Below are 27,323 nucleotides of genomic sequence, written 5' to 3'. Positions count from 1 at the left end.
TGCATGAAATATCTTTTTCCATCCCTTCACTTTAAGTTTGTGTGTGTCCTTCCTTCTGAAATGAGTCTCTTGTAGGCACTATATACATATGTCTTTTTTTTTAACGTTTATTTATTTTTGAGAAAGAGAGAGAGAGAGAGAGAGAGAGAGAGAGAGAGAATGCACACAAGTGGGGGAGGGGTAGAGAGAGGGAGACACAGAATCCAAAGCAGGCTCCAGGCTCTGAGCTGTCAGTGCAGAGCCCAATGCGGGGCTCAAACTCATGAACTGTGGGATCGTAACCTGAGTTGAAGTTGAATGCTTACCTGACTAAGCTACCCAGGCGCTCTTTTTTTATTTTAATCCCTTCATCCACCCTATGTCTCTTGACTGCTGAGTTTAATCCATTTACATTTAAAGTAATTATTGGTAAGCTGTCATTTTGTTGTCTTCTGGCTGTTTTTGTGGTTCCTCTCAGTTCCTTTCTTCTTCTCTCTCTTCCCCTATGGTTTGATGACTTTCTTTAGTGTTAGATTTAAATTCCTTTCTCATTTTCTTTTGTGTATTTACTACAATTTTTGCTTTGTAATTACCATTAGATTCATGTATATCACCTTAGGTATATAACATCTTATGTATAGATTTTAAGTTGATAGCAATTTAAATTTAAACACATTCTAAAACTCTACATTTTTATTCCATCACTGCCACATTTTATATTTTTGAGATCACATTTTACTTCTTTTTATTTTATGTAGACTTTAATTATTGGAGTTTTAGTTGATTTTAACTATGTTTTTTAACTTTTATAATAGTTTTTTAAGTGATTAATACACTATCTTTACTATATATTTGCTTCTCCCAGTGAGATTTTTACTTTCAGATTTTCTTGTTATTAATTAGTGCCATTTCTTTTCAGCTTAAAAAGTCCCTTTTAACATTTCTTGCAAGGCCACCTTAGTAGCAGTAGGCCTTTAGCTTCTGGGTTCTGGAAAACTCTACCTCTCCTTCAATTCTGAATGATAACATTGTTGGGTACAGTATTCTTGGTTGTTTTTTTTCTTTCCTTTTAGCACTTTGAATATATCCTGCCACTCCCTTCTGACCTGGCAAATTTTCTGTTGAGAAATCTGTTGACGGACTTACAGGTTTTCCCTTGTCAATAACAATTTGCTTTTCTCTTGCTTCTTTTAATATATTCTCTTTCTGACATTTTAATTATAATGTGTCTTGGTATGGATCTCTTTGGACACATCTTATTTTGGATTTTCTGGATTCTTAGACCTGGATGTCTTTTTCCTTTACCAGGTTGGTTAGGAAATTTTTTAGCCATTATTTCTCCAAATAACTATTTTGCTCCTTTCTCTCCCTCTTCTCCTTCTGGGACCCCCATGATGTAAATGCTGTTCCACTGGATGTTGTCCCTTAGGTCTCTTAAGTTATCTTCATTTTTTAAGTCTTTCTGTTTGCTGCTCTAAGTGTATTCCACTGCTTTGTCTTCCAGCTTGCCAATCTGTTCTTCCATTTTATTCAGTCTGTTGCTGAACTGCTCTAGTGTATTTTTCAGTTCAGTTATCGTATTCTTCAGCTCTGTGACTTCTGTCTGGTACTTTCTTACATTTTCGTTCTCTTTGTTGACACTCTCATGGTGTTCATCCCAAGTTCAGTGAGCAACTTGATGGCCATTGCTTTGAATTCTTCATCAGGTAGATTATTTATCTGCATATCATGAAGGTCTTTTTCTGAGGTTCTGCCTTCTTCCTTCAGTAGGAACATATTTCTCTGTTTCCTCATGTTGTTTGACTCTGTGTTTGATTCTGTGTAGTAGGTGAAGCAGCTACCCCTCACAGTCTTGAAGAAGTGGCCTTGGGTAGGTGATGAACCTTCTTGTTCAACCTGGCCCTAGCTCTTGCACCTTTGTGATTGTCTAAACCACACAATTTATTCTTGATTTGTCTCTGTTTTTAAGAGTGTGCCAAGAACTGTGAGCGTTCCAAGGGCAGGAACCCCATTTAGCACCAAGTTTCAGGCTGACTGGAAGCCAGACCCTCAGGCAGCAGCTTCTAAAGTATGTGAATATATACACTCCTGTGGGGTCACAATCATGCAGGAGATCCAGAGGTGTCCTCTGGGCAAGAGTGCAAAAATCGGGGCTCAGGATGAGTATATAACCTTCTTACTGGGGGGTCTCATCAAGCTGCAGAGAGGCCAGGGTGCTGCTCAAAGATAGTGCCTCCCTGGAAGCACTTCCTCAGCCTCCAGATACGTGGGGAATCTAAAGCCTGTCCCTCAGGCTGAAGCTCCAGGAAGGAGGCCTTTTTCAGAGGATGACAGTTGTTTTTCAGTCTGCTGTCTGTGTGGTGCCCCAGGCGTGGTGGCCTGCCAGTAAGTACCCTCTGAATTGTTACCTTTCTGGGAAGCTTAAGGACTCCAGCCCCCTTGGCCACCATGGCCAGGCAATCAAAGGGTGTTCCCTGTGTGGACTGCATATTCCCACTGGCTTTAACTGGGCAGCCAGTGTTGGGGTTGGGACATGCTTGCTGACTTCAAAAAGGCAGCAGGAAAATGTTTTGACGATGTGCGCCCACCAGTGAGTTTCGGGAATAGTGGGATGTGCCTTGTCTGTGAGTGCATGCCAGCTCTTGGCTGGGTGCAGGAGAATAGCATGACCACTCACACTCACCTGCCCCAGCCAGGGAGCAGGTGAGTGCTACAACCACCCACACTCTTTGGCTTCAGCAAGGCAACGGGATGGTACCACATCCCCAGAGCTCATAGTCTTAGACAATAAAGAATTGTGGTACACAGTTCTCATCCTGCTGTCCTCCAAGTGGCAACTGTTTAATTTTCTTTTATTTAAAACTGGACTAAAGACCAAAGGAGAAAAAGAGCAATTTCCCTCCCACTATGACTCTGTCTTCCTAGATTCTATTTTAGCAAACTGAAAGAGACAAACTGGCTGAAGAATGAGAAGATTCTAAGTCTTTAACGGACCATGACAAAAGACAGAGCTAAATAATTATTTCTAAGAAAATGAAATTACTTTTTATCACTATATATTGAATGGCCTTCCCGATTGTCCCCTGTAAATCCGTAATAACACCGAGTCGCAGAACACACAATTCCTGACAATAGACGATGCAGCTGAAAAAAAATTAGTCTCCTGTGTGCAAAATAACACTTTCATAACAATGGGCAATTCATGCTTGCTCTCTCTAGACCTTTGCCAAACAGAACACCAGCGCAGGCTAATTATGTGAGCTAGTCGAAAATTGTGTGCATAATGGAAATGCATCCCCCTAAAGAATGGCAGAGAAGAGGTCTTAGCACCAAATCCAAAACAATAGAAAAGTGAGAGAGCAAACATAAGGGCATGCACACAGACATTCTCATTAGCACACTGCAGCTAACCGTCCTTGTTGACACACGTAATAAAGTTGTTCAATTCTGGCCTTAAAAAAAAAAAAAAAAAAAAACACCTTCCACGATTAAAGAATTTTCTCCCATGCTGACTCAAGTGCTTTGCTCCAACGCACAACTATGGATGGTCCTTACGTTGAGGACTCTTGTCACTTTGGGGAGCAAGAACAGTTCATGTCAGACAGAACGCTGAAGAAAGTCAATGGCAACTTTCACTTGCTGAGTCAGACAAGGAGTCCAACTGGCTTGTGACAGGGTAGAGCACGGACCAGCTTTTCAACATGTGCCGCAAGGCCGACACATGGAGCATGTGGCAGGTTTGGGATTCGAGATCCGTGGGACAAGTTTCAGAAAAAGGCCTGTAAACCCCCACACGCATCGAACAAAACAACAGCTACAACATGCCCAAAAGAGACGCGCTGCACCATCGGTGACGCGTGTGCTACTTTAAGTCCATTCCCCAAATTCAATAAATCGATCGTGCAAGGAGGGAAGCATTTCTAAGAGTTTCTTCTGGCCCATCTCTGGTGAGCAAGGGTCCTGGCAGAAATGATGGCCCACTCAATTGTGTCATTTAAGAAGAGCTTAAAGAGGGACTTTTTCAAAAGGCTTGGGCTGGATGCAGGGAAACACAAGTACAATGCCAGGGGACTGTTAACAGCTTCTTCCTGAACTGAAGAGTCCAATGAAGAGAATGAAGGCAGAGGGAATGGGTCAAAGAGGCACCTAACAAAAGTCACGACCTTCATTCAGGATGCAGCACTTTCCTTTGGTCAAGGAGGTAGTTAACCTAAAGCAACACCACCAAGCAAGATCTTTTTCCTTCCTCCCTCTTTCCATTCTCCTTCTAGTGCTCCTCTCTGGGTCAAATCCAAAGAAAACTAGATGACAAAAGGAGCAAGGAATATATTGATGAAGTTCTCATTGGTCAACATTCCAGGGCAAAGAAAGGCACAGACTAAACTTAGGGAGAGGAGTAGATCAGGTGTGGCAGATGTAAGGCACGAAGCACAGTGGATTTTTCCAGAAAGCTTAAGGCCCATCCGTTGGAATTTAAGGAAAAGAAAACCAAAATTTTATTAGGGCTATCCTTTTGTAATTAACTGAGCTAACATACAGGATTGGATGGTCACACCTGATTAACTCAAATCAGGATCTTACCCAGGATCAGGCCTCGCTAACAATTTCAAGGATCCAGGCAATCAAGAGGCTCAGACAAAAAGAGACGCTCGGGGGGCGCCTGGGTGGCGCAGTCGGTTAAGCGTCCGACTTCAACCAGGTCACGATCTCGCGGTCCGTGAGTTCGAGCCCCGCGTCAGGCTCTGGGCTGATGGCTCAGAGCCTGGAGCCTGTTTCCGATTCTGTGTCTCCCTCTCTCTCTGCCCCTCCCCCGTTCATGCTCTGTCTCTCTCTGTCCCAAAAATAAATAAACGTTGAAAAAAAAAAAAAAAAGAGACGCTCAGGACGTCAAGGGTGATCACCCTGGTACCGTCTTCCTGCACTGGATATGTTCCTCTGGCCCAGAATAGTAGCTGAGGTCTCCAAGTAAAATGTGTGGGGCTCCTTACACAGCAGGAACACTTACACTGTGAAACATTTCCCTTTTCGGCCCAAAGAGTTGGGACAGTCTGTGTGCCACTCTCCAGGGAGACCTACCTCACAGATCCTGGGTTCCCTTTAGTATCATTAGCACTACATCCAACTCAGCTTTGCTCCTCTGAGGAAGATTACAGGTGTAACCACAGGCCCCCCTACCCCACACGGCCAGCCTTCACCCAGCACTGTCAGATTCTGCTCCTTCCCGGTAGAGTCAAGGCAATACCACCCCCATCCGTCTCAGGCCACCAAGGGCCCTTCCATACGCGAAGCTTGGAGCTTTTAGATCCACCTTCCCAGTATGAAGAAGATGGTATAAAATTCAGGATTAGAAGCAGGGGGGAAGTTTAAGGTGACCCACAGTTGGGACGAGGGGTAAATCTGTTACCCTTCTGGATATAAGCAATTCAGTACAAATGCATGTGCCTTTTTCTAGGATAGGGTCCAATGATGGCCTAGAAAAGCCTAGCCAGTAAAACTACATGGTGTTTTAGTGAACGTGGATCCAGGGACAGATACGTTGAATCCCCGCTACCCTGGTCTGCTCTGTCCACTCTCCTCGCCAGAGAGAGCTTCTCAGAGCCCAAGGTCAAGCCACAGCATGAACACAGTCTTATTTTCCAAATGGTTGCAAAGGTGCTGTAAAATATTTTGAATGCAAAAAACTGATATTACAATTAAATTAAGTGTGAAAAGCAGAACTTACCTTTTTACTTTGCTAGATAAAGTCGCAAAGCCGTGCTGCAGACTTTTGCATGTTTCCGTCAGCCGGAGCGACTTCTCATTCAGATATGTGCTGTTTCATGAAAGAGATTTTAAAAAGATTGATTTAAAATGAGAGGTATAGGATGTTGTTAACGAAATGCAGATTTAATTGATAAAGCACGCCCAAATGAAGTCTGAATTTCATTCCATAATGGATTTCCCCATGGAAAAGGAAATGGGAATTTTCACCTCTGATGGGTCTCAATTAAAAAAAAAAAAAAAAAAAATCTCGCACTATAAAGTCAAACGGAAATGAACACTCTGTGGAAGACTTCATATTTTCAGGTTTTCATATTTTGTGGTTCGTATTTACAACGAACACATTATTGACTAGTTTTAAGACTGCATAGGACATAAACATTTTTCAAAGACATTGTCTCTGGCAGGAAGCACGCAGACACTGGAGATCAGTAGGTCTCTCCAAAAAGAAAGCAAGGGAAATCTGGCGCTTGATTTTTATAATGCTGTGATATAAAGGTCGGTTGCTATTGTTTCACGAACTTGGAAAATTGGAGTTGGACAGAAACCAAATTAAAAATCAAGGGAAGGAAATGGATTATGGAGTTTGGCAGCCTCATGAGCCTTGAAAACACACCTGTGCTATTTAATCACACCAGACCTCAGCTTCCACGTCTCTAGTCTGACCACCCCCCCCCCCATTCTGTTATCGTCGTGATATATACATGATATAGAAAATAATGTAAAGCCCTTGGTACCATGACTGAAACAGTAAATCCTCAAAAAAAATATCCAGTATCACTTTCCTGAGACTTCCAAAATACATGTACAGTTCTGACTTAGCATTAAATGCATTTATTTATTCATCCTGAACGTTTTTGCTGAGAACCTGGTATGGGCTAGGGGCAGGCACAGGATGCTTAGGCAGCTGTAACAGACAAGGGTCCTTTCCCTGACACAGCAGGCCTTCGGGTCAGGGAGAAAGATACTTGAACAAACAAAGAGCCACACAAATGAATACAGAATTAGGAACTGTCACTGGGATCATGAAAACAGCAGTGGATGTGACGGCGGAGTGTAACAAGGAGACCCTCCCCCACATCCTGAGGGGGCCTCTGAGACAGTGGTGCTTAGGGCAGAGATGGAAAGGATAATCTCCGTGAGCTGGGTGAACCTTGGGAAGTGGGGGGAAGGTTCCAGGTAGAGGAAAAAGCAGGTACAAAGACCCCAGAATGGGGGCCAGCCCAGAGTGTTATAGATCTATCCTAATAACATGGGGAAGCAGGAGAGTAATGTGACACTGATGTATGTTTTAAGAGGTTCGCCTCGCTGAGAAACGAAATGAGAGGTGATAGGGCTGCCGAAAAGGGGGGCAGGTTAGGAGAGAGAGGAGGGCGGTTTGTGTCACTAGTCAGGATACGGTGGACCGCGATGTGATCACAACACACCCAGCTTTACACGGCAAGGTCTGCCCCTCGATCGCTCGCATGCCCACGGAGCTACCCTGGGCAGCTGTGCTCCTTGTGATGCACGGACCCAGACAGCTCCGGTCCTGTGGCACCTTCATCTCCACAACCCGCTTCAGTACCTGCCGTGGCAGGAGAAGAAAGCGCTGGAAAGTCCTACCCAGCACCTGAATGCATTAGCCCAGCCAGCGCCAGCCGCGGGCCCAACCTGATTGCAAAGCGGGAGTCACGAGCTGACAGACTTGAGATCTATTCCGGAGGTGAGATGGACAGGACTTCGGAATAAATTGGATATGGGAAGTGAGGGGAGCAGGAGGTGTGGAGGTAAAGATAGACACAAGACAGCCTCATAATTAATTCGCTGGTATGGTGCAGAAATGCTTTCTAAAAACACTGTCCACAGAGCACTTAGAGGCTCACAGAATCCCTCTCCATCCTGATCCGATTTTTCTCCCCCTCCCCCGCTGCCTTCCTCCTTCTCCCTCCTCTGCCTCCATGCCTGACCTTCTGTGCTTTCCAATTGTATCATCGTACCTTCCAAGGATTTGTTTATTTCGAATTTGCTGTGTATTTTATTCAGGCAGCATCGCTAATGAAGCGAATTACCCAGCCAACAGTGCTTTGAATTATGATGGCTTTGCAATATTGAATTGTGGGACTGTGACCAGGAGGCACCAATAAGGGTTGAGCATCCTCCAACTTGCCTTAAATTGGAGAGGATCTTTGTTAATAAAAAGTCAGAACAGTTTTGCCCAACTGAAATCACAGACAGACCGATGGAAAGCAAATGAGAGGATCTGGTATAAAGTGAAGACAGAGTAGAAAGTCATAGCAAAAAAACAGAGTCTGTAGTATCAGTAGGGCCAGGCTTGACCATTTCCTTTTTAAAAATCTTTACTCAATAGAGTAGTTATAGGGATGCTACAGAGGGAATGTCTGTGTCCCCCCAGAATTCGCATATAGAAATTCTGACCCCTTGGCAGGTGATGAAGGTCACGGAGGGGGGAGGGAGCCTCATGAATGCAATCAGTGCCCTTATAAAGTCAGCCTGACATGCCCAGTCCGGTCCCCTTCTGCCATGTGAGGTTACAGTGACAGGAAGACCGTCTCTGAGGAAATGAGCCCTCCCCAAATCTGAAGGTGCCACCATCGTGGACTTCCAGTCTCCAGAACAGAGACATGCATTTGGGTTGCTTATAAGCCACTCAATCTATAGTATTTCATTACAGCAGCCTCAACAGACTAAGACAAGGGCTTACACGGGTGTGTATAAAAATACACAGCAGTTGGGGCGCCTGGGCGGCTCAGTCGGTTAGGCATCCAACTTCGGCTCAGGTCATGATCTCACGGTTCGTAAGTTCGAGCCACACGTCGGGCTCTGTGCTGACAACTCGGAGCCTGGAGCCTGCTTCCGATTCTGTGTCTCCCTCTCTCTCTGCCCCTCTCCTGTTGGCCCTCTGTTGCTCTCTCTCAAAAATAAATAAACATTAAAGAAAATTTTTTCAAAACCCACCCAGAAGTCACTAAATACATGGTCCCTTTGTATTCTTCTAAAGGCATCATTGTATTCCTTCCCCAAACCAGTCATGGTTATGAACACAGGGGTCAGAAACTTCTCCCACCCCTAGAAGCTGCTTCACCGTGAGAGGAACAGAAAGGGAAGTCCCCGGAGTTAGTTCTCTTTGCTTTCTGTTTTTTTCCTGTCCTCTTCTCATTCAGAGACTTCATACGTTTTCTTCCTTTTCATCTAATGTCCTTAAAACCTGCCTAGGAAGGCATTAAGATACTCATAGGCAGAACCTGTGAACTTCAGACATTTGTCTACGTGAGGCATCTGATCGATACAGCCCCTTTTGCTGCCCTCTAGAGAAGTCTCCTCCTCGCGCATGGTGTTTTCAACTATGTTTGTTATTCAAGACAGAAATACAAATTAACAGAACTGCCATGTTTTGAAATGCTTGAATACCTGAGACCCTAAGAGACACCAGGAGTCCTGGGAGATGTGGAGAGCATTAGGCCTTCCAGGGAGAAGGTGAGATCATCTGGTTGGGCTAGCCCGTCAGACCTCTCTGCTGTGAGAATAAGTAAGAGTTAGATGTGGCTTGGATCTGAGAGCTTTAGGAGAACCACAAAAGAGTCCCTTGCTCTTCGGAGAGTAAAAGAAGAAACTTTCGCCGTTCTGATTTGAGAGAAGACATGACCCAGAGACAGACCCTATTTGAGAAGCTGGTCCCCACCGCCGATGAAGATAGATGTCTGAGTCCTCTCTAACTTCTGGATTTGGGGATATCTCTCAGACAAGTCAAAAGAGAAAAAATGATCACGGTACAAGTAGGGATTCTAAAGACTTGGAGTCAGAGCCAACCTGGCAGAGCAAGAGATTGCCACGAGACAAGTGTGGGCTGATATGTAACCCAGAAGGGATTCTCGGCAATCGGGTTGGAACGGCCCAGCTGAAAGCAGCAGGTGTCAGGGAGAACTTGAAAAGGGAAGCTACAGAGGTGAAGCACATCACAGCCTGCTGTGAGGAAGTTCCTAGGCAGGCAGAAGTCAGGACATCAATGGAGGGCCCCCCTCCCACAAACAAACTCAAGTTCATAGTCTGAGCAGTTGAGTCTAGGGAGAAAAAGCACAGGAATGAGGAGGGCTGCCAGATGAGCTCTAATAACCAAAACCCATGGAGCCAGACTTTTTCGGGCTCAAAATAAGAATTCTATTTCTGTTGACTCAGACTTTTTTTTTTAATTTCAATTTTATTTCAATTTTTTGGTGACGGCTCTTCTAACACACTTCTTACTAGAATTAGGTAAAGACAGGATTGGGCGACCTATGACCTACTGAGCTACACGGCTTGCTCCCAAGACAAGTCACAGAAGAGACACTGGCATGGGGAGCCTGGGTGGCTCAGTCAGTTAAGCGTCCCACTTCGGCTCAGGTCATGATCTTGGGTTCATGAGTTTGAGCCCCGTGTTGGGCTCTGTGCCGACAGCTCAGAGCCTGGAGCCTGCTTCGGATTCTGTGTCTCCCTCTCTCTCTGACCATCCCCCGCTCAGACACTCGTGCTCTCTCTCTCTCTCTCTCTCTCTGTCAAAAATAAACATTAAAACAAAAATTAAAAAAAGAAGAAGAAGAAGAGACACTGGCCATCCTCCTGGAGAGGCACTAGACCTTGGATCAAGTCAGTGCTTGCAGCCTCCCAGATCAGAGAGCAGAGATGGCTCTAACTACCCTGCCAATGCCTCTTTAATCACTCCATTATGAGATCACAGTCTCTGCTCATGAGTCACTGTGTGAGACTGCCTACCTACTCATTTGTGACATTCGTGGCATCCTTTCAGTGCTCTCAGTCGCCTGCTCCCTTAGCATTCTGTCACTTCACCTTGCAAAGCTGCAGTAATGGAGCACGACAGCCCCTGGCATACTACATGGCTGCACCTGACCCCTCAGGACTGCTGGGGAAAAAAATCATACAGGTAGGTGGTTGGTGCCTTGATAAAGGCATGGTGCCCGATCCGTTCAGCCTTTTTCCACCTTGATGATAATGTTACATGTCGCCAGCTACCTTCTCTTCCCATTTCCCTCAATGGCTACCTACCCATTTACCGTTCTCTGCCCTCTGAACTTCTCAATCATGCGTCCCATCTCAGAGAAAAATGTCGCTGCCACGTGTGAACTGATCTTTAGGGATCAGACATCCTTACTTTCCTTCTTAGAGGAAAAAGTCTCTCTGCTCCACAAAAGGATAATCCACCTGCCATCCCCTCCCTCCCCGTCTCCCCTGAGATCTGGACCCGCCCCCTTCATTTTGCTTTCCATTGAACCTTCACCCTTTCCCTCCCACTGCCCCCTCCTCCTCCTCAGGCTCAATTCTCTGCCATCTCAAGGTCAGAACCAAACAAAACTCATTCTGCTCTTCTCCTTTGCCTAATGCCTTGCCTCGCCTTCCAACAAATCCGCCAAACTGTTCTGGGGAGGCATCACCACAAGCCGCCAAACTGTTCTGGGGAGGCATCACCAAAGCCAGGGGTTATTTCAGTCCTCCTTTATGTCCCGCCATCTGAGCTGCAGACCCCCCACGCTGCACCTGGTTCCCATCACAGTCCTCTCTCCCTGTTCTTCAGGATTCTTCTTCCTGTTCTGCCTGTTACTTTTACATAACTGGCTGGTCTTCAGTGACAGCATTCCCCAGGACTCCCTCCAATCGCCTTGTCTCCTCAGCCAGCCTGCTTTCTCCAAACACCTCAACCAACCTCTCTCCCCCTTTGCTCCATCCTAACTGCCCCCTGGGGGTGGTGTTGCGCATGCACATTGGATCGTGTCATTTCCCTGGGCTAAGTCCATCTGGGACCCCAACCCCCCCCCCCCCCCCCCCCGCCCTCCAGCCACCTCAGGACAGGCTCCACACTTCTTGACTGGACCTACAGAGCCATCCAGGACGCAGCCCCAAAGACTCCGGGCTCCTCTTTCACCGACAGTTTGCTAACTGCTAAACGGTACAAATTCTCCATTCCTTGCAAGTCTTACATTATGGATTCTGATGGCTTGTATTATTTAATTATAGAATTTGTTTATTTGGTTCTGGCAACCAAGACTTCAGGCACATCTTCAATCACTTCAGTATATGTCAGAGGGAAAAAAAAAACTCTTTAATAAGAACTGGGGGGGAAAAACGTACACAGAAACAAGCATTTCTGCCATCGTTATCTGTGTGGCTGATCTGCTTTTTAGAAATTCTGTCTCTTTAAGTCAGCCTTGAGTCGAAAGCGATCACTTTACAAAGCCACCTGGCAAAATTTCACAAAATAGCAGGAAGCTTAAGGACCACACAGCTCCTGCAAGAGGATAAAAATTAAGCCTCTGAGGATGCAAAAAAATACCTCTTTAAAAAAAAAAAAAAAAGTGATTCAACCCCTACAAAATAATGTGCCCAGTACTCAGTGGGCAACCACCAGGACCTCGAAAACAGAGTTTACATCACCTTCTGAGCATCACTTGCAGTGAATGCCATCATGCCATTGTCCCCTGGACAAGTAAAATATCCCAAAGAATAATGTCCGTAGGTGACTAAGGACTTTCAAGACCATGCAAATCCTTTGTCCGGTGGTCATAAAGGAGGCAAAACTGGAAGGTGTTATCTAGATGAAAAGCGTAAAACCTAATCAGTTTTACTCTCTCAGAAGAAAGAATGTTTTAACAGATGGAGAATGCAGCCTAAAACTGGAAAGAGCCCAATGAATGGGAATTTTCCCATTTACTTCTCAGGCTCCTTCCCTCCTCACGGGAAGAGGAGCTATAAGCCAGGAGTGTCTCCTGACCACCACCGGAAACCCCCCTATAGAGACGTGTAAGAGGTGACAGTGACCACCTATGCTCTGACTTCAACGTCATCAAGCAAAGGTTCTAATTATTAATGTGCCCCCCCCCCATAGTTTCCCTGAGAGACAAAGGCCAAGTACTCAGCCCACTGCATAGCTTGATTATTCTAGCAGCCTGGTTAACACAAGTCTGCCTTTACACACAGGAACTGGCCAAACCAAGTCTTGGCACCTTACAGAGATGAGGGGCGGACCCTGGGCTGCCTCTTTGTTCAGTCGTTAGCCATGTATCAATGGAGCCCATAGCCTGGGCCACTGGCAATGGTGGCTATCGGAGATAGGACAGTGGACAAGACAGTGTCCTTGCTGCCTTAAAGCAACGAGTCTGGTGAGGAGGACAGACAGGTAAACGCGCACTTATCAGGCTGACTTTGCAGAATGAGCACTGGCTGTTTTCTGTAATATTAATTTCAAGGAACTGTGAATCTGTGTTTTGGCGGATGTCACGTAATTCAAAGTAACAGTAAATGCTCTTAAAATGACCAGGCAGAACTTCATTCTTTTCCACATGAACACTGCAGCCAACTGAAAATGCAGGTTTCTGCAAAACAATCTCTTGCTAACTTGGTTTCACCTTAATGTTTGCCTGTCTTTGGTCACCCTTGACAGAGATTAGTTGGGTAGCTCTCTCCCACTAAATCAGTAGCCATAATGTATTCTGTCCCCCTACCACTGTTGAAAGATAGCTTTCAAAAATGCAAAGTCATACATCTCATACAGATGTGAAATGAACACGTTAAAGATTTTGTTCTATTCATAAGGAGAGAATCAGTTCAAAGGAGAATCCACAGCACAGACACATTTATAGACCAGGAATATCGGGATGAATGTCCAAAGGGGGGCAAAACCAGTGGAGAGGGGGTGGGGAAATCAAGTGGACCTCTACCAGGTCGTTTGCATATTGCTGGTAGGACATCGTTTGCATATTGCTGAGTTAACTATAACTTACAGAGTTGTGAAACTGCTCCCAAAGGATCAGGACCAGATAACTCCAAGGTGCGTTGTCTGAACAATGCAAACTTAACCAATGAAGCACAAAATTTTCCCTCGACCATTTACAATATCGCTGCCCATCGCTATGATGTTGAAGGAAAGATCCACAGTAATGAACCTCATAGACTCCCACTTCTGGTAAATTTCAGCCCTTCCGCCCCACAGCTTGCCCCGAGGGGAACAGGCTGGCCAGGCGCAGGTGTGAGTCCTTTCGGGCAGACAGGAAGCACTAACAGTGAGTTACCAAAAGGACAAGTCTGATCCGGAGATTAATTAAAACTTCAAATCCAGATGGGCAACAGTAGGGTCAAAATAGAGATGAAATAAAATAGAAGCACGTTGGGAACAAAAGGAAGACAAGTGACAAGCATTGGAGCATTCGTGTCTCACTGCACTGTCCTTAAGTGTGAGATCCTTGGGGACTGGAGATAAGCTCACATGTGTGGAGTCGGGTGGGATTTGTCCACACTGTGGCATTTCTAAGTATTTATTTAACCCACCATCAATAATATCTTCTTGCACGATACAGCCAAAATCATTCTGACTTTTTTAAAAGTCTATTTATTTATTTTGAAAGAGACAGACAGGGGCGGGGGGTGGTAGAGAGAGAGGGAGAGAGAGAATCCCAAGCAGGCTCCACACTGTCAGCTTAGAGTCCGATGCGGGGCTCGAACCCAGAAATCTGTGAGATCATGACCTGAGCCAAAACCGAGAGTCAGATACTTAACCAACTGAGTCACCCAGGCAGCCCTGGTTTGATTTTTCTTAACATGCTTCAAATTTGAAAATCTTGGACAAACTGAGTATATTTTCAATACTAATATCTATACTCCTTGAAGCAAAAATTCCACTATGCTCTCCTGGTGAAGCATAAAGACAATGGCAACATCTATTGCATGGACGTTAGGCACCAGGTGTCGTTTCAAACACTTCATACATATGTCACCTCATTTATTCCTCAAATAAATATACAAAGTAGGCACTCTGTCCATTTTACACATGAGGAAAACAGCACGGTAAGATTAAAGGATATATCTGTGCTAGTTAGAACTGGAGTTTTGAAGCCACGTGCTATCGCTCTGTGTTCTTAACCACTATCCGATGCCACTTCCACTAGTAGGGGGGAAATCTACCTTCAGTGGAGGGCTATTCACGGTCTATAGCAAGCACCACTTGCCCCCCTCCCCGAATCTGAACCTATGGGAGCTGAAAAGACCCTCTCCTTGATCAAACTGTCGTCAGGTTCCTTGAGCTTTTTCAACTAGACCCCGTCCTGGGGCATGTCCTTCAGAGTCCAATTTTAGCAAAGAATCCTGCTGAGTCAGTTTGGCCCGAAAACCCTTACACTCCACATGTGATCACCCTGAATATCTAAACCAATTCCTCATCCCCCACTGTTCCCCAGGTGATATCTGACCACCCTGGCCTGCCTTCAGGGAGAATCCTGCCAGGCCAGTTCAGCCAGAATGCCCCCTTACCCGGGTGCCTCCTTTCAGTAAGTGTTCATCCACTAACCCCTGCCCCCATGTGCTCCTTAGCTATAAACTCCCCCATATCCTTGTTGTCCCCAGAGTTGAGCCCAATCTCTCTCCGCTAAACACCCCATTGTGGTGGCCCCCATACCTGTCCCGACAGAACTCTATAGTCTGCTTTACCGCTTTAACAAGTGTCATGAATAATTTTTTTTTTAACAGAGCTATTTTGCAATTCTATAAATTGCAGCTAGCTGACAGCAATGCAAAATAATTCTTGTCAACAGGCATACAAATGAATTATGTCCAGTGGAGACACAACACTCCCCCACAGAGGGAAAATTAGGTTTGCCTCCATTTGATCATTCGTCTCAATATTCCTGATCTATAAATCTGTCTGTTCCTTTGAACTGGTTGTAACACCTTACCAGTTTCTTTACGGATGAGTTAAACACAATCTCTCAAAGGTGTTCATTTTCCTATCTACATGAGAGGCATGATTTTACCTTTTTAACAAAACTATGTTCCAACACTCCAAACGAGAGTGTTGAAGACATTTCCGAACTGAATAAACAGATCATCCTGATCAAGAAGATACACTCTGGTGGCCAACAGACCACAGTTCAGAGCCGTGGCACGCTAGGCACTTAGCTCCAAGAAAGTTCTTTAACTCCTCTGTGCTTTCAGCTTCGTGCGCAAAATGGGGATAATACCGTCTGCAGATTTGATGCAGTTTGTAAGAGACAATGCATGAACACGCTCAGCACAGTAAATGGAACAGACAGCTCGCTTAAACGGGACTCAGCAGGAGCCCTCACGGGGACTGTCATTTTTGAGGGTGCCTCTTAAAGCAACACTCCTGAAGCTGCAATGCGCCTCTGAATCACCTGGGAATTTTACTAAAATCCAGATTCTCAGTCGGGAGGTCTGGCATTGGGCCTAATATTCTGCATTTGTTTCTTTTTTTTAAGTTTATTTATTTATTTTGAGTGAGAGAATGGGGTGGAAGGGGCAGAGAGAGAGGGAGGGAGGGAGAGAGGGGGAGAGAGAGAGAGTGAGAGAGAGAGAGAGAGAGAGGGAGAGAGAGAGAGAATCCCAAGCAGGTTCTGTGGTGTCAGCAAGGAGCCCGATTTGGGGCTTGATCCCATGATCCACGACATGATGACCTGAGCTAGAATCAAGAGCTGGATGCTCGGGGCGCTTGGGTGGCTCAGTCAGTTAAGCATCGACTTCGGCTCAGGTCATGATCTCACAGTTCATGGTTTCAAGCCCCGCGTCAGGCTCTGTGCTGACAGCTCGGGGCCTGGAGCCTGCTTCAGATTCTGTGTCTCCCTCTCTCTCTGCTCCGTCCCCACTCGTGCTCTGTCTCTGTCTCTCAAAAATAAACAAACATTAAAAAAATTATTTTTAAAATGAGCTGAATGCTTAACGCTGAGACACCCAGGTGCCCCCGAATATTCTGCATTTCTACCAAGCTCCCAGGTGATGCCAATCCTACTTAACTAAACATTGCACTTTGAGTGACAAAGTCTTACTCTTTTTTTAAAAGACTCTTTTTTATGATTTTTGTAATGTTTCTTTATTTTTGAGAGAGACAGAGCACAAGTGGAGGAGGGGCAGAGAGAGAGGGACACAGAATCCGAAGCAGGCTCCAGGCTCTGAGCCATCAGCACAGAGCCCCACACAGGGACTGAACCCACGAACCATGAGATCATGACCTGAGCCGAAGTCGGATGTTTAACCGACTGAACCACCCAGGTGTCCCAACAAAGTCTTAAGCTTGATCGATGATCACGTTCTTCTACCCTGATTGTTTTCTCCTAATAGCCTAGAATAAGACTTTCAAGAAATGCAGGACTGCCTCACAGCCAGTAGCGTTAGCGGGAAAAACAATGAAATAATTTGAAAAATTACAAGAGTAAAGTGAGCTAAGTTACCATGCCACTAACAAGAGTTTGTTGCGGTTTTTAAATTTTCAGATGAAAAGCTCAAGGAGGAAAATAATTTAAGAGGAGATTTATGGTACTGAGAACATTTAACATGATTGCTTTCCTGAGTCAAGACACAGCGCTCAGCCTCCCAGGAGCTCTGCTACAGAGAACACACAACCAGCCTCCATTGTCACTAATACCTCCATTCGGCCCCACCACCCCATCAAACGCAACCCTCCGACGGGGACTGTTCCAGAAAACTGGACGGTAAGTGAAGGACATGGCCTTTTCTGAGAGAATGCCAATGGACGTGAGTTGCAAATGTATCTAAAATGGCATTTAAAATCCATGTTTGGGGCGCCTGGGTGGCGCAGTCGGTTAAGCATCCGACTTCAGCCAGGTCACGATCTCACGGTCCGTGAGTTCGAGCCCCGCGTCGGGCTCTGGGCTGATGGCTCAGAGCCTGGAGCCTGTTTCCGATTCTGTGTCTCCCTCTCTCTCTACCCCTCCCCCATTCATGCTCTGTCTCTCTCTGTCCCAAAAATAAATAAACGTTGAAAAAAAAAAAATTTAAAATCCATGTTTAAGGGGCGCCTGGGTGGCTCAGTCGGTTAAGCATCCGACTTCAACTCAGGTCACGATCTCGTGGTCCGTGAGTTCGAGCCCCACGTCGGGCTCTGGGCTGATGGCTCAGAGCCTGGAGCCTGCTTCGGATTCTGTGTCTCCCTCTCTCTCTGCCCCTCCCCCGTTCATGCTCTCTCTCTGTCTCAAAAATAAATAAACGTTAAAAAAAAATTTTTTTTAAATAAAATCCATGTTTAAGTGTCCATATGAGCTATGCAATCTCAATCAAAGCTCTTCATCCCAACCAAAAAATAAACAAACTTCTCTGTCAACTAAGTATTTCGTCAGTAAACCTTGGAGAAGTGAATAGTAAGATAAAAATTTAACTGGGAAAATAACTTTTACCTATATTCCATGCTGAGTCTATAGTGGTGTCTGAGGTAGCCATATGGCCACCGGATAACACTTAAAAATTTAAAAATATGTGGGGTGCCTGGGTGGCTCAGTCGGTTAAGCCTCTGACTTTGACTCAGATCGTGATCTTATGGTCTGTGAGTTCGAGCCCCGCGTGGGGCTCTGTGCTGACAGGGCGGACCCTGGAGCCTGCTTCAGATTCTGTGTCTCCCTCTCCTTCTGCCCCTCGCCTGCTCGTGCTCTCTGTCTCTCAAAAAATAAATAATAAACATTAAAAAAAATTTTTAAATATGTAAATATTTGAACCACAACTACAGTTTTAAAATAATCTTAGTCATGAAAGAGTAAAATCTGCCTTATAACCTGTAGGTCCATAGTTCATTTTTATAAAATCATACTTCATATTCATTTTCAGGAAAGCATTAGGGTCAAACACTAGGAACCTCCTGAAGACGCTTTTACAGACTCTTCTTTAAAAAACAAAATGGGGGCGCCTGGGTGGCGCAGTCGGTTAAGCGTCCGACTTCAGCCAGGTCACGATCTCGCGTTCCGTGAGTTCGACCCCCGCGTCGGGCTCTGGGCTGATGGCTCAGAGCCTGGAGCCTGTTTCTGATTCTGTGTCTCCCTCTCTCTCTGCCCCTCCCCCGTTCATGCTCTGTCTCTCTCTGTCCCAAAAATAAATAAACGTTGAAAAAAAAAAATTAAAAAAAAAAAAAAATGAACAGGGGTGCCTGGGTGGCTCACTCAGTTAAGCGTCCGATTCCGGCTCAGGTCATGATCTCACGGTTCGTGGGTTTGAGTCACACATCGGGCTCTGTGCTAACAGCTCAGAGCCTGGAGCCTGCTTCAAATTCTGTGTCTCCCTCTCTCTCTGCCCCTCCCCTGCTCATGCTCTGTCTCTCTCTATGTCAAAAATAAATAAACATTAATAATAATAATAATAATAATAATAATAAAAAGCAAAATGAACAAAGGTGGTGCAACGGTTTCTGATCATCGGAGCAAGGAGAAACTGACTCAATACAAACTACGGCAAAGACTGGGTACCAATGTGGAGGAGCTGCCTAATCAATATTGAAGCTCCAGGGAAATAATATGCTATGAAAACATAAATATCCCCAAAGCTAGGCACTGAACACATCTGAGCAGTGAGCAAAATCCTAATTTACTGGTTTAACATTAAAAAAATAGCATATGGTGGGACGCCTGGGTGGCTCAGTTGGTTAAGTGTCTCTCGGTTTTGCTCAGGTCATGATGTCGCGGCTTCCTGGGTTCAAGCCCCACATCGGGCTCTGCACTGGTAGCATAGAGCCTGCTTGGGATTCTCTCTTTCTCTGTCTCTCTCTCTCTCTCTCTGCTCCGCCCCTACTTGGACTGTCTCTCTCTCAAAATAAATAAATAAATAAACTAAAAAAAAAAAACGTAGTGGATAGTGATATATCTTATAAAGTCTATTTGGGGTTTACTTGTGGAATTAAGGTCAGTGTCACCATAATGAAAATCAGTGCAAAAAAGTCTTTCAGAAATCATGTCCAAACATTTGGGAGCACCTTAGATATGAAATAAAATGGCAATAAGGATGTGTCATAATAAAATAAAAGTAGCCAGTAGAATATTTCATCTTACTGTGGCAATTTTATAAATGTGAAATGAGGCAAAGAGCCCTGTCACAGAAAAATGATTTTCAAAATCCTGAAATTACTTCATTCAGTTCAACAGGAAGTACACAGAATCTCCCTATCGATCAAGATGTTTTATGTGACTCATGTTTTATAAGACGATGAAAAACTATAAACTAGAGTTTGTTCAAAAAGCAACTTCTAGAATTTGCCCTCGATTCACTGTTAATACGTCTCTATATCGGCCTTTGACACGATTGTGTCTTCCTCATCTCTCAGAGGCCCCCTCTAATAAATCTGAACAAATGGGTGAATGAGCAAATGGCAACTAAAACTGAGATACCAGAAGACTATAACTCATGGAGGGAAAAAAAAAAAAAAAGGATTCTGGAGCCATTCAGACTGAAAAGAGAAAATTCTAGAAAAAAAAAAATTACCAGGAAGAACTAGAACCAAAAGGATTTTCTGATTAACCCCCCAGCTAATTATAAGATTTAATTACCCAGAAGAACCTAGTATCTCTTCATTTTATTTGAGATTTTACTGTGTTTAAAATGATGCTGTCCAAGCGTTCTTATTAATATTGAATGAAAGTGGAAGAGAATTGGCTAACTGAATTTCCTGAGCTTAGGTAAACCGTAATTAGGAAGCGTTAGGAGAGTATCCCAAGAGACCTATCCATCTCAAAATGGAGCGATAGAATTACAGATGAAATCCGACAAGGAAACAGCACTACGTAATCATCCCTGAAAAGACGAAACACAATTACTGGAATGTGGTGCCGGGTTCTACGCAGCGCACTCCATCGCGTCACGTCTCATTCCATGCACCTCCAGAGCAATAACCCTACTCAACAAACCTCAACTCCCGATTACATTAAAATCTACCAATCTCCTACCTGCCATTCGCAATTTCCTATCTGATAAAATGTGCTGCTGTTATTTCACTTAAAATCTGGAATAATCTGAACCTGCTTCAATCAGAGCTCCTGCGTCTGGGTATGGATTTGGGGGGAGGGGGGTTGGATGTTTACTTTTCGCTTTGCTGTCTTGCGTCCGAGCCTGGAAGACCTCCTGGGCGCTGCCTGCCAGACTCGGAAAGGACCATTTCAGGCCATTTCTGAGAGGACCTCTTTCCCTGGGCTCAGGTTCTCCTTTAAAGTGCCTTCCCTCTGGAGGCTATTTCCTCTTGCTTGTTAACTAGTTCCTACTCCCATTTCCTACTCATCCGAAAAACTAGTCTCTGTGAATAGGATCATACATGGCAATGAGTTCTGATGAGTTTTTAATGTATTGCACTTCGCAGTGAACGAATTTGCATTAAAAAAAAAATGCTTTTAAAGATGTCTTCTTCTGTCCCTTAGTCCAACCCCATTTGCAAGGAGAGCCCCCGCTGTGGTCTAGGCTGAGTACTGCCATCGCTTTGAGCCTCTGGCAGTGCTCTGGCCCCTCTGGCCTCCCTAGTCCCCACAACCCAAGTCCCTCAACCCAAGTCTCAACTTCCGACCCCACTCCCAAGGGACCCATTGGCCTTTCCCGGTTTTCACCTTAGGGATCCCTCTCGGCCATGGCCAGCAATCACTGTGACTACCCTCACATCACTGACATCTGGCTCCTGTCGCCCTGGACAATAGCTGCCCTCACCCAACCCCCAGCTCTAGCCTCCCGGAGCCTCACACCATCCCACCCACCCACCAGTGGCCAAGCCAGTCCCAGCCCCTCTTGACGGGCTCAGAGAAATTAGTAATCCAATCAAGGGTGCTAAAGTGGGAAGTGAGACTCTGGAGCAGCCCCAAATGTTGGACAGAGAGGAGCTCAGGCCCATGGGAGCCCCCATTAGCCCGTTAAGTGTCAAGCAATAGGCCTGACGAGGCCACGCACAGGGATGACCCTGAGTGGGGACCGATGTGCTATGAATCCCTAATGTGAGCCCAGGGGCTCCATCCACTGCAACATCAAAAAGGCTGCATCAGTTCGAAACTGCATGTTCCCCAAACACAGGACTTTGCCTACAAGAACTTTACAGGAATGGGTCTGTAATCAACGTAAGTGCATATTAACGCCACAGAATCAAGGAGAAGTTCAGATAAAGGCACATGCAGTACTAGCGTTTTCGTTATCTAACACACCTCTTTTTTCAATTCTATCAAAAATGGAATCTGTTCTATTTATTCTATCCACTGAATGCATTTTTTTTTTAATTCAAGAAACACAATATTCAGAATAATTACTTTTATTACAGCCATGGGTTTTTCCTTAGGCAATGAACGATTCCATCTAATTCAGCTGCTTATTATCTTTTTTTCTCAACTCCTGTATCTTTCCCAGTAATAACATATATTTTCTCAAGTTTTAAAATCTCTTTATTTGACACAATTGAATGTAATTTTGGATTTACAAGTCTTATCACATTCTGCTTCTGCCTGAGCGATTCTGAACACAGGAAGTACAGACTGCATGTATTTCTTCAGAGTCCCTCTAACTTTTTGCTTGAGATTTGTGAAAAAAAAATTATGGTTCTTTGATATCTTTTCATCTAGTCACTACTGCAGCATCTGGAAAACACCAGGAGCCTTACTTATCCAATGCCCCACTCTGACACTTCTCACTTACAGGGTTGTTTGAAATGGGCCATTTTGCCAAGGGGGTTGGCCACACAGCTAAAACTAAGGAGAACCAATAATTTTGGATGCAACGATTCATCCATTCATGAAACCTATTTTACGTGCTATCATTTACATATTGTGATTTTGCTCATGGGTGTGAGAGCTAGAATGAAGGGCCTTAAGGAAATCGAGATATATTACATCCATTGTATTACTTTAGTTTACCAGCCTGATACCTCCACTTACCGTGTAGCAAGTATTTTCACTCGATATTCAGAATAATCCTGTGAAGTGAGTATTTCTATCACCACTCTCATATACCAGATAGAATTTATTGCTGCTAATTTTAATACGTTCTACTCACTTACGCCAGTATTCTCCCTGCAATCATTCTTTAATCGTATGGAGACTTCCCTGCAATACACACACCTGCCTTCATTTCTCTCCCTGCCCAACTCATGTCCCCGAAAGCATTGTGAATTCCCTTGCCTCTCTCTCTCCGTTGCCCTCGCCTGGAAAATTCAGAGCCCTGAATAGACCCAACTCTCTGCCATCTGGGCCTGCCCCCAACCAGCCAAATCCTGCTGGAGAAAAAAAGCACACAATTCCAGTGAATGAGTGCATTTCAAATTTGGCTCGACAAACTTCAAATTGATTTCTGGCAGTCCTATTTCCCTAATAAATTTCAATCTCTTTTAAAATCATTAGTTCATTTCTTCTCTGCTCCAACCTCCCTAGCCCCCACCTCTCCATTCACCTCAGCTGATGGCCTCACCTCATACTTCAGTGAGGAAAAAGAAGCCCACAGAGGGCCCTGCTTTCAAACACCTTCTACTAGATCTAAAACCTCTCGGCTTCTGTGCCTCTCTGTCTGCTTGGCCCGCCATCACAAAATACCTCAGACTGGGCGGCTACACAGACAGGCATTTATTTTCTCACAGTTCTAGAAGCTGAACATCCAAGATCCAAGCATCAGGCTTGGTTTCTGGTGAGACCTCTCTTCCTGGCCTACAGATGGTCACCTTCTCACGGTGTCCTCACAGGGCCTTTTCTCTGTGTGCACATACATGCAGAGAGAGTTCTCTGGTATCTCTTCCTCTTTTTCTAAGGACACCAGTCCTATTGGATTAGAGCAATGCCCTTACTTCCTCATTCAACCTTAACTGCTGCTCTAAATACTTGCACGTTGGGCATGAGGGCTTTAGCATGTCAATTCTGGTGAAGATACAAATCAGTCCCTATCAGAGACCATCTTCTTTGCTTACCATGAATTACATCAGAAGAATGTCTCTGCCCCTATCAAAAGCCAACAGCCCCCCTCTCTTGCTCTGGATCCCCAGCCCTTACCACCTTTGTAAGAATATCATTGATGGGGCACCTGGGTGGTCATTTAAGTGTCCAACTTAATCTTGATTTTGGCTCGGGTCACGATCTCACAGTTCGTGAGTTTGAGCCCCGCGTCCAGCTCTGTGCTGACAGCGCGGAGCCTGCTTGGGATTCTCTCTCTCTGCCCCTTTCGTGCTCCAAGTAAATAAATAAACGAAAACAAAAAAAAAGAAACGAACATCACTGACCCACTCACCTCCCCTTTCCTGTGCACAACCAGTGTCTGCCCCTCTCTCCCTTGGGTCGTTCTTGCAAGCGTTCTGACATGCTCCTCCCGGACTCACAATCCCTCTCCATCTCCTAGCTGCCTTCTCTGCCCCCCCCTTCAAACAGTTCCCCCAAGCACCGTCTACATCACTGCTTGCCTCTCCTCAATGATTTTTTCACTCATCAAAACCACTCAAATCTGGCTAAAACTGCTTGCCTCAAAAGCTCCACAACATCCCAACATGCTCCAAAAGTTAATGGAAACAACTTATTTCACTCAATTGTTCAGTTGACCACTCTCTTCCCCCAAAATTCTCTTCTTGCTGGAGCCATGCTATCACACTCTCCTGGGTCTTTCTGCTCTGCTTCTCCTCCTCTTTCGAACCTCTAAATCTTGGAGCGCCCTAGAACTCGCTCCTGTATCATTTGGCATCATCATCTCTTGCCCAGCTACTTCTAACCCTATGTGATTTCAACCCTGTTTCCCGGCTTTCCCTGCCTCTCTGACGGTGACACACAAATTTATATGTGCAGCTCTGACCTCCCGGCTGAGCTCCAGACTCATTTATATGGTCCAAATGCCTGACAGCTCCTCTTGGATGTCTAATGTTCTTGTCATATGAGGTATATCCAAAACATAACCCTTGACTTTCTTCTCCCTTTTCCAGACTTTCCCATCTCAGTAGATGGCAATGAACTGCTCACACCACAACTTTTATCACCCTTGACTTCTCCCCTTCCCTTATCTCCTACTTCCAGTCTTTGGCAGTTCGGCCTCAAATCCACCTCCCTCTCTGTATCTCTAGCCCAAGGCACCTCATCTCTCCCCTGAACCGCACACAGCCTCCTAACTAGTCTTTCCGCTTCCATTCCTGCCCCACTGCCATCCATTCTTTTTTTTTTTTTTTTTTTTTAATTTTTTTTTTTTCAACGTTTATTTATTTTTGGGACAGAGAGAGACAGAGCATGAACGGGGGAGGGGCAGAGAGAGAGGGAGACACAGAATCGGAAACAGGCTCCAGGCTCTGAGCCATCAGCCCAGAGCCCGACGTGGGGCTCGAACTCACGGACCACGAGATCGTGACCTGGCTGAAGTCAGACGCTTAACCGACTGCGCCACCCAGGCGCCCCACTGCCATCCATTCTTATGCAGCTACCAGAAGAATCTGTTACAAACTTACATCAGATATTTCGTCTTTCCCTTACGCAAAACCCCTCCGAGATTTCACTGATCGTTGGAACAAAACTCAAAATCATCACCAAGGCTCGCGTCCTACATTATCTAACTGAGCAGACCTCTCTTCCTACTCTGCCCCGTCTCCCTCACCTCCCCAGCCCCATTCTTTCTGCTTCTCAAACATGTCAAGGTCAGGGTCTATGTACCCACTGCTCCCTCTGCCTTGAACACTCTGGCCCGTCATGCAGGTCTTAACTCAAACGTCAGCGCCTCAAAGTGATTTTTCCGACGCCCTGTCTAAAGCAGACCCTCACCCGTCCCCAGCACTGACTTTCTATTTCCTTCATACTGCTTATCACAGTGAACTCCAAGAGGGGAGAGTTTCGGTCTGCCATGCTACGTTCCCTGCTCTGTCGTCAGCACCAAGCCCACAGCTGGCATACAATGAAAAGTCACTGAAAGAATGAAATTGGTCACACGCACTCTCTCTCTCTCCTCCAGGACGCCAAAGGAAACCCGTAATTGCCTTCCCCAATCCTCCATCTGTCCCCACCCCATCTATCTCCTAAGGAGAGCTCTCTCAGCCAGACTGGTCCGGGGCTCTTTGTACATCAGAGTCAGAGAGCTGACAGAGAATTAATAGAGGAAGATAGAACCTGAAAGGCTTAGGAAGGGAAAAACTTGGGAGAAATCGGCTGTCAGTCAAAAATAATAAAGAATAGAGGTCTGAGTGAAGAGATGGGGGAGGAAGCAATGGGAAGGAGGGGGAAATGCATGTGGTCTAGACGTAAGCGAGTGAGTTCTTTCCCCACTTGTCAAATCTGACTCTCTGGAAGGAGTGAGAGACAAAAAAACTGAGAAGAGTCAATAGGATACGAACAGCAGAGCTGAGGATTCTGAATTGAATCCCTTTTCATGTATTTTAAGAGGAAGGAAAATAAGAATGCATTTTTTTTTTTTTTTTTTTTTTTGGATATTGAATCGTGCTTCCTCAAATACCAGTTTGGAGCTGAACTACACAGGCCCATGATTTCCAAAGGGAAGAAAATAAAGTTCTGAAATCGTGTGACAAGACCACAGTCATTCAGTTAACAGTGGCAAAATGAGGAAGCCAGGACTCTTGCCTTCAGGGCCCAGGTTTCTATGCCTAGGCCACCTCCGTCCTTCCAAAATAAGAAATGAGGTTCAGTGCACGGGCCTTGTTCCTAATCAACAATGTGGCCTCCTTCTGTTACTTCCTTTCTAAATGCTCACCATAATTTAAGTCAAGCTCTCCAACTCATGCTTTCCAAAATATATCTTTATCCCCCCTCCAAATATCGAAACAGCATCGGTTCCATTTTTTGTTTTCTATCACCTCTCCTCTGTGATTCCTAAACCATTACCAGGAGTGGGCATCCAATTCCATGTGTAAAGAACACTAAGTTCCTGGCAGATAATCTGTCTACATCTGGAGAAGGGAATTATTTAAAGTGACAAGGTGATCTCTGACCAGCTCTTCACCTGTCTTGGGTTTCCATTCTTCTTTCCTGTGAGAGGTTTCCTACTGGAAGATCATTGTCCTTGAAAGAAGCTGGAAATGAGAGTGGAATGGAGTTCTGATTTCCCCACCTTCAGGGAACAGGATCCAATAGGCCTCAAACACAGAACATATCCTTTTCTCATTCTTGCTGAAAACATGGCTATGGAAACACATCAGAGGTCATCAGAGGTCACCGTACTCCAGCCTTTTCGCGACCTACCAGCAGCGCATCTTTGCGGAACGCCCTTACTTTATCCTTCCATCCACCTTTCCCGGGATCTGAGGTCATGCAGTCATCCACAGTCTAAGTGCACCTCCCAAAATTTTCATTTGCATTTCAGTCATCAGAATGAGTGGCCTTCCCGCATGGCAACCCTTAAACTACACACCTGTTTTCTAAACAGAGGAACGAGACTGTGCGATGATAACTATGATATAGACAGTTTTCTTTAATTGTTACCTCAATGACTGAGAAGCTGAAATACTTTGGAAAACAGAGCACATTTTTCTACGATGGTGAAGTCATGTGAATATTGGTGCCACTTGTGATCATCCCGCAGAACTCTCTCTGAGGGTCATCCCGAGAACACGCACGGACGAATACCTCTCGGAGCCAATTTAAGTGCTTCCATATTCAAGTGCTGTGAAATGAGTGCTCACGCGTGTAGAGGACGCTACGGAATGCGACACCACCCTTCCGTCGGGACCATGGTGTCCACCCTTCCCGCTGCTGGGACTGCTGTCTGCTGAGGGCCCACCTGGATCCTTCCCCAGGAACAACACTCGGGAAGGATCTGCCTCCTCCAAGGTCACGTGCCCTGGAAGGCAGATGCCTCCTACAACCAATCAGTGCCCTTCCCTTTACCTCAATTCA

General features: G+C 45.3%; 1 protein-coding gene across 1 annotated transcript in view; it reads right to left on the bottom strand.

The window, feature by feature from the left end:
- The window catches only part of ST8SIA6 (ST8 alpha-N-acetyl-neuraminide alpha-2,8-sialyltransferase 6), a 166,614-nt gene that overhangs the window by 96,297 nt on the left and 42,994 nt on the right, over window positions 1-27,323 (bottom strand). Inside the window, exon 3 of the mRNA XM_086714833.1 lies at window positions 5,702-5,791. Coding sequence (XP_086570959.1) covers window positions 5,702-5,791 — 90 coding nt within the window. The remainder of the gene's footprint in view (window positions 1-5,701; window positions 5,792-27,323) is intronic.

Source organism: Puma concolor, chromosome B4 (assembly GCF_028749965.1).
Source record: "Puma concolor isolate L17-30 chromosome B4, mPumCon1.1.hap2, whole genome shotgun sequence".
Taxonomy (NCBI): domain Eukaryota; kingdom Metazoa; phylum Chordata; class Mammalia; order Carnivora; family Felidae; genus Puma; species Puma concolor.
The sequence above is the reverse complement of the archived record's forward strand: the minus strand, read 5'-3'. Positions and strand labels throughout refer to the sequence as shown.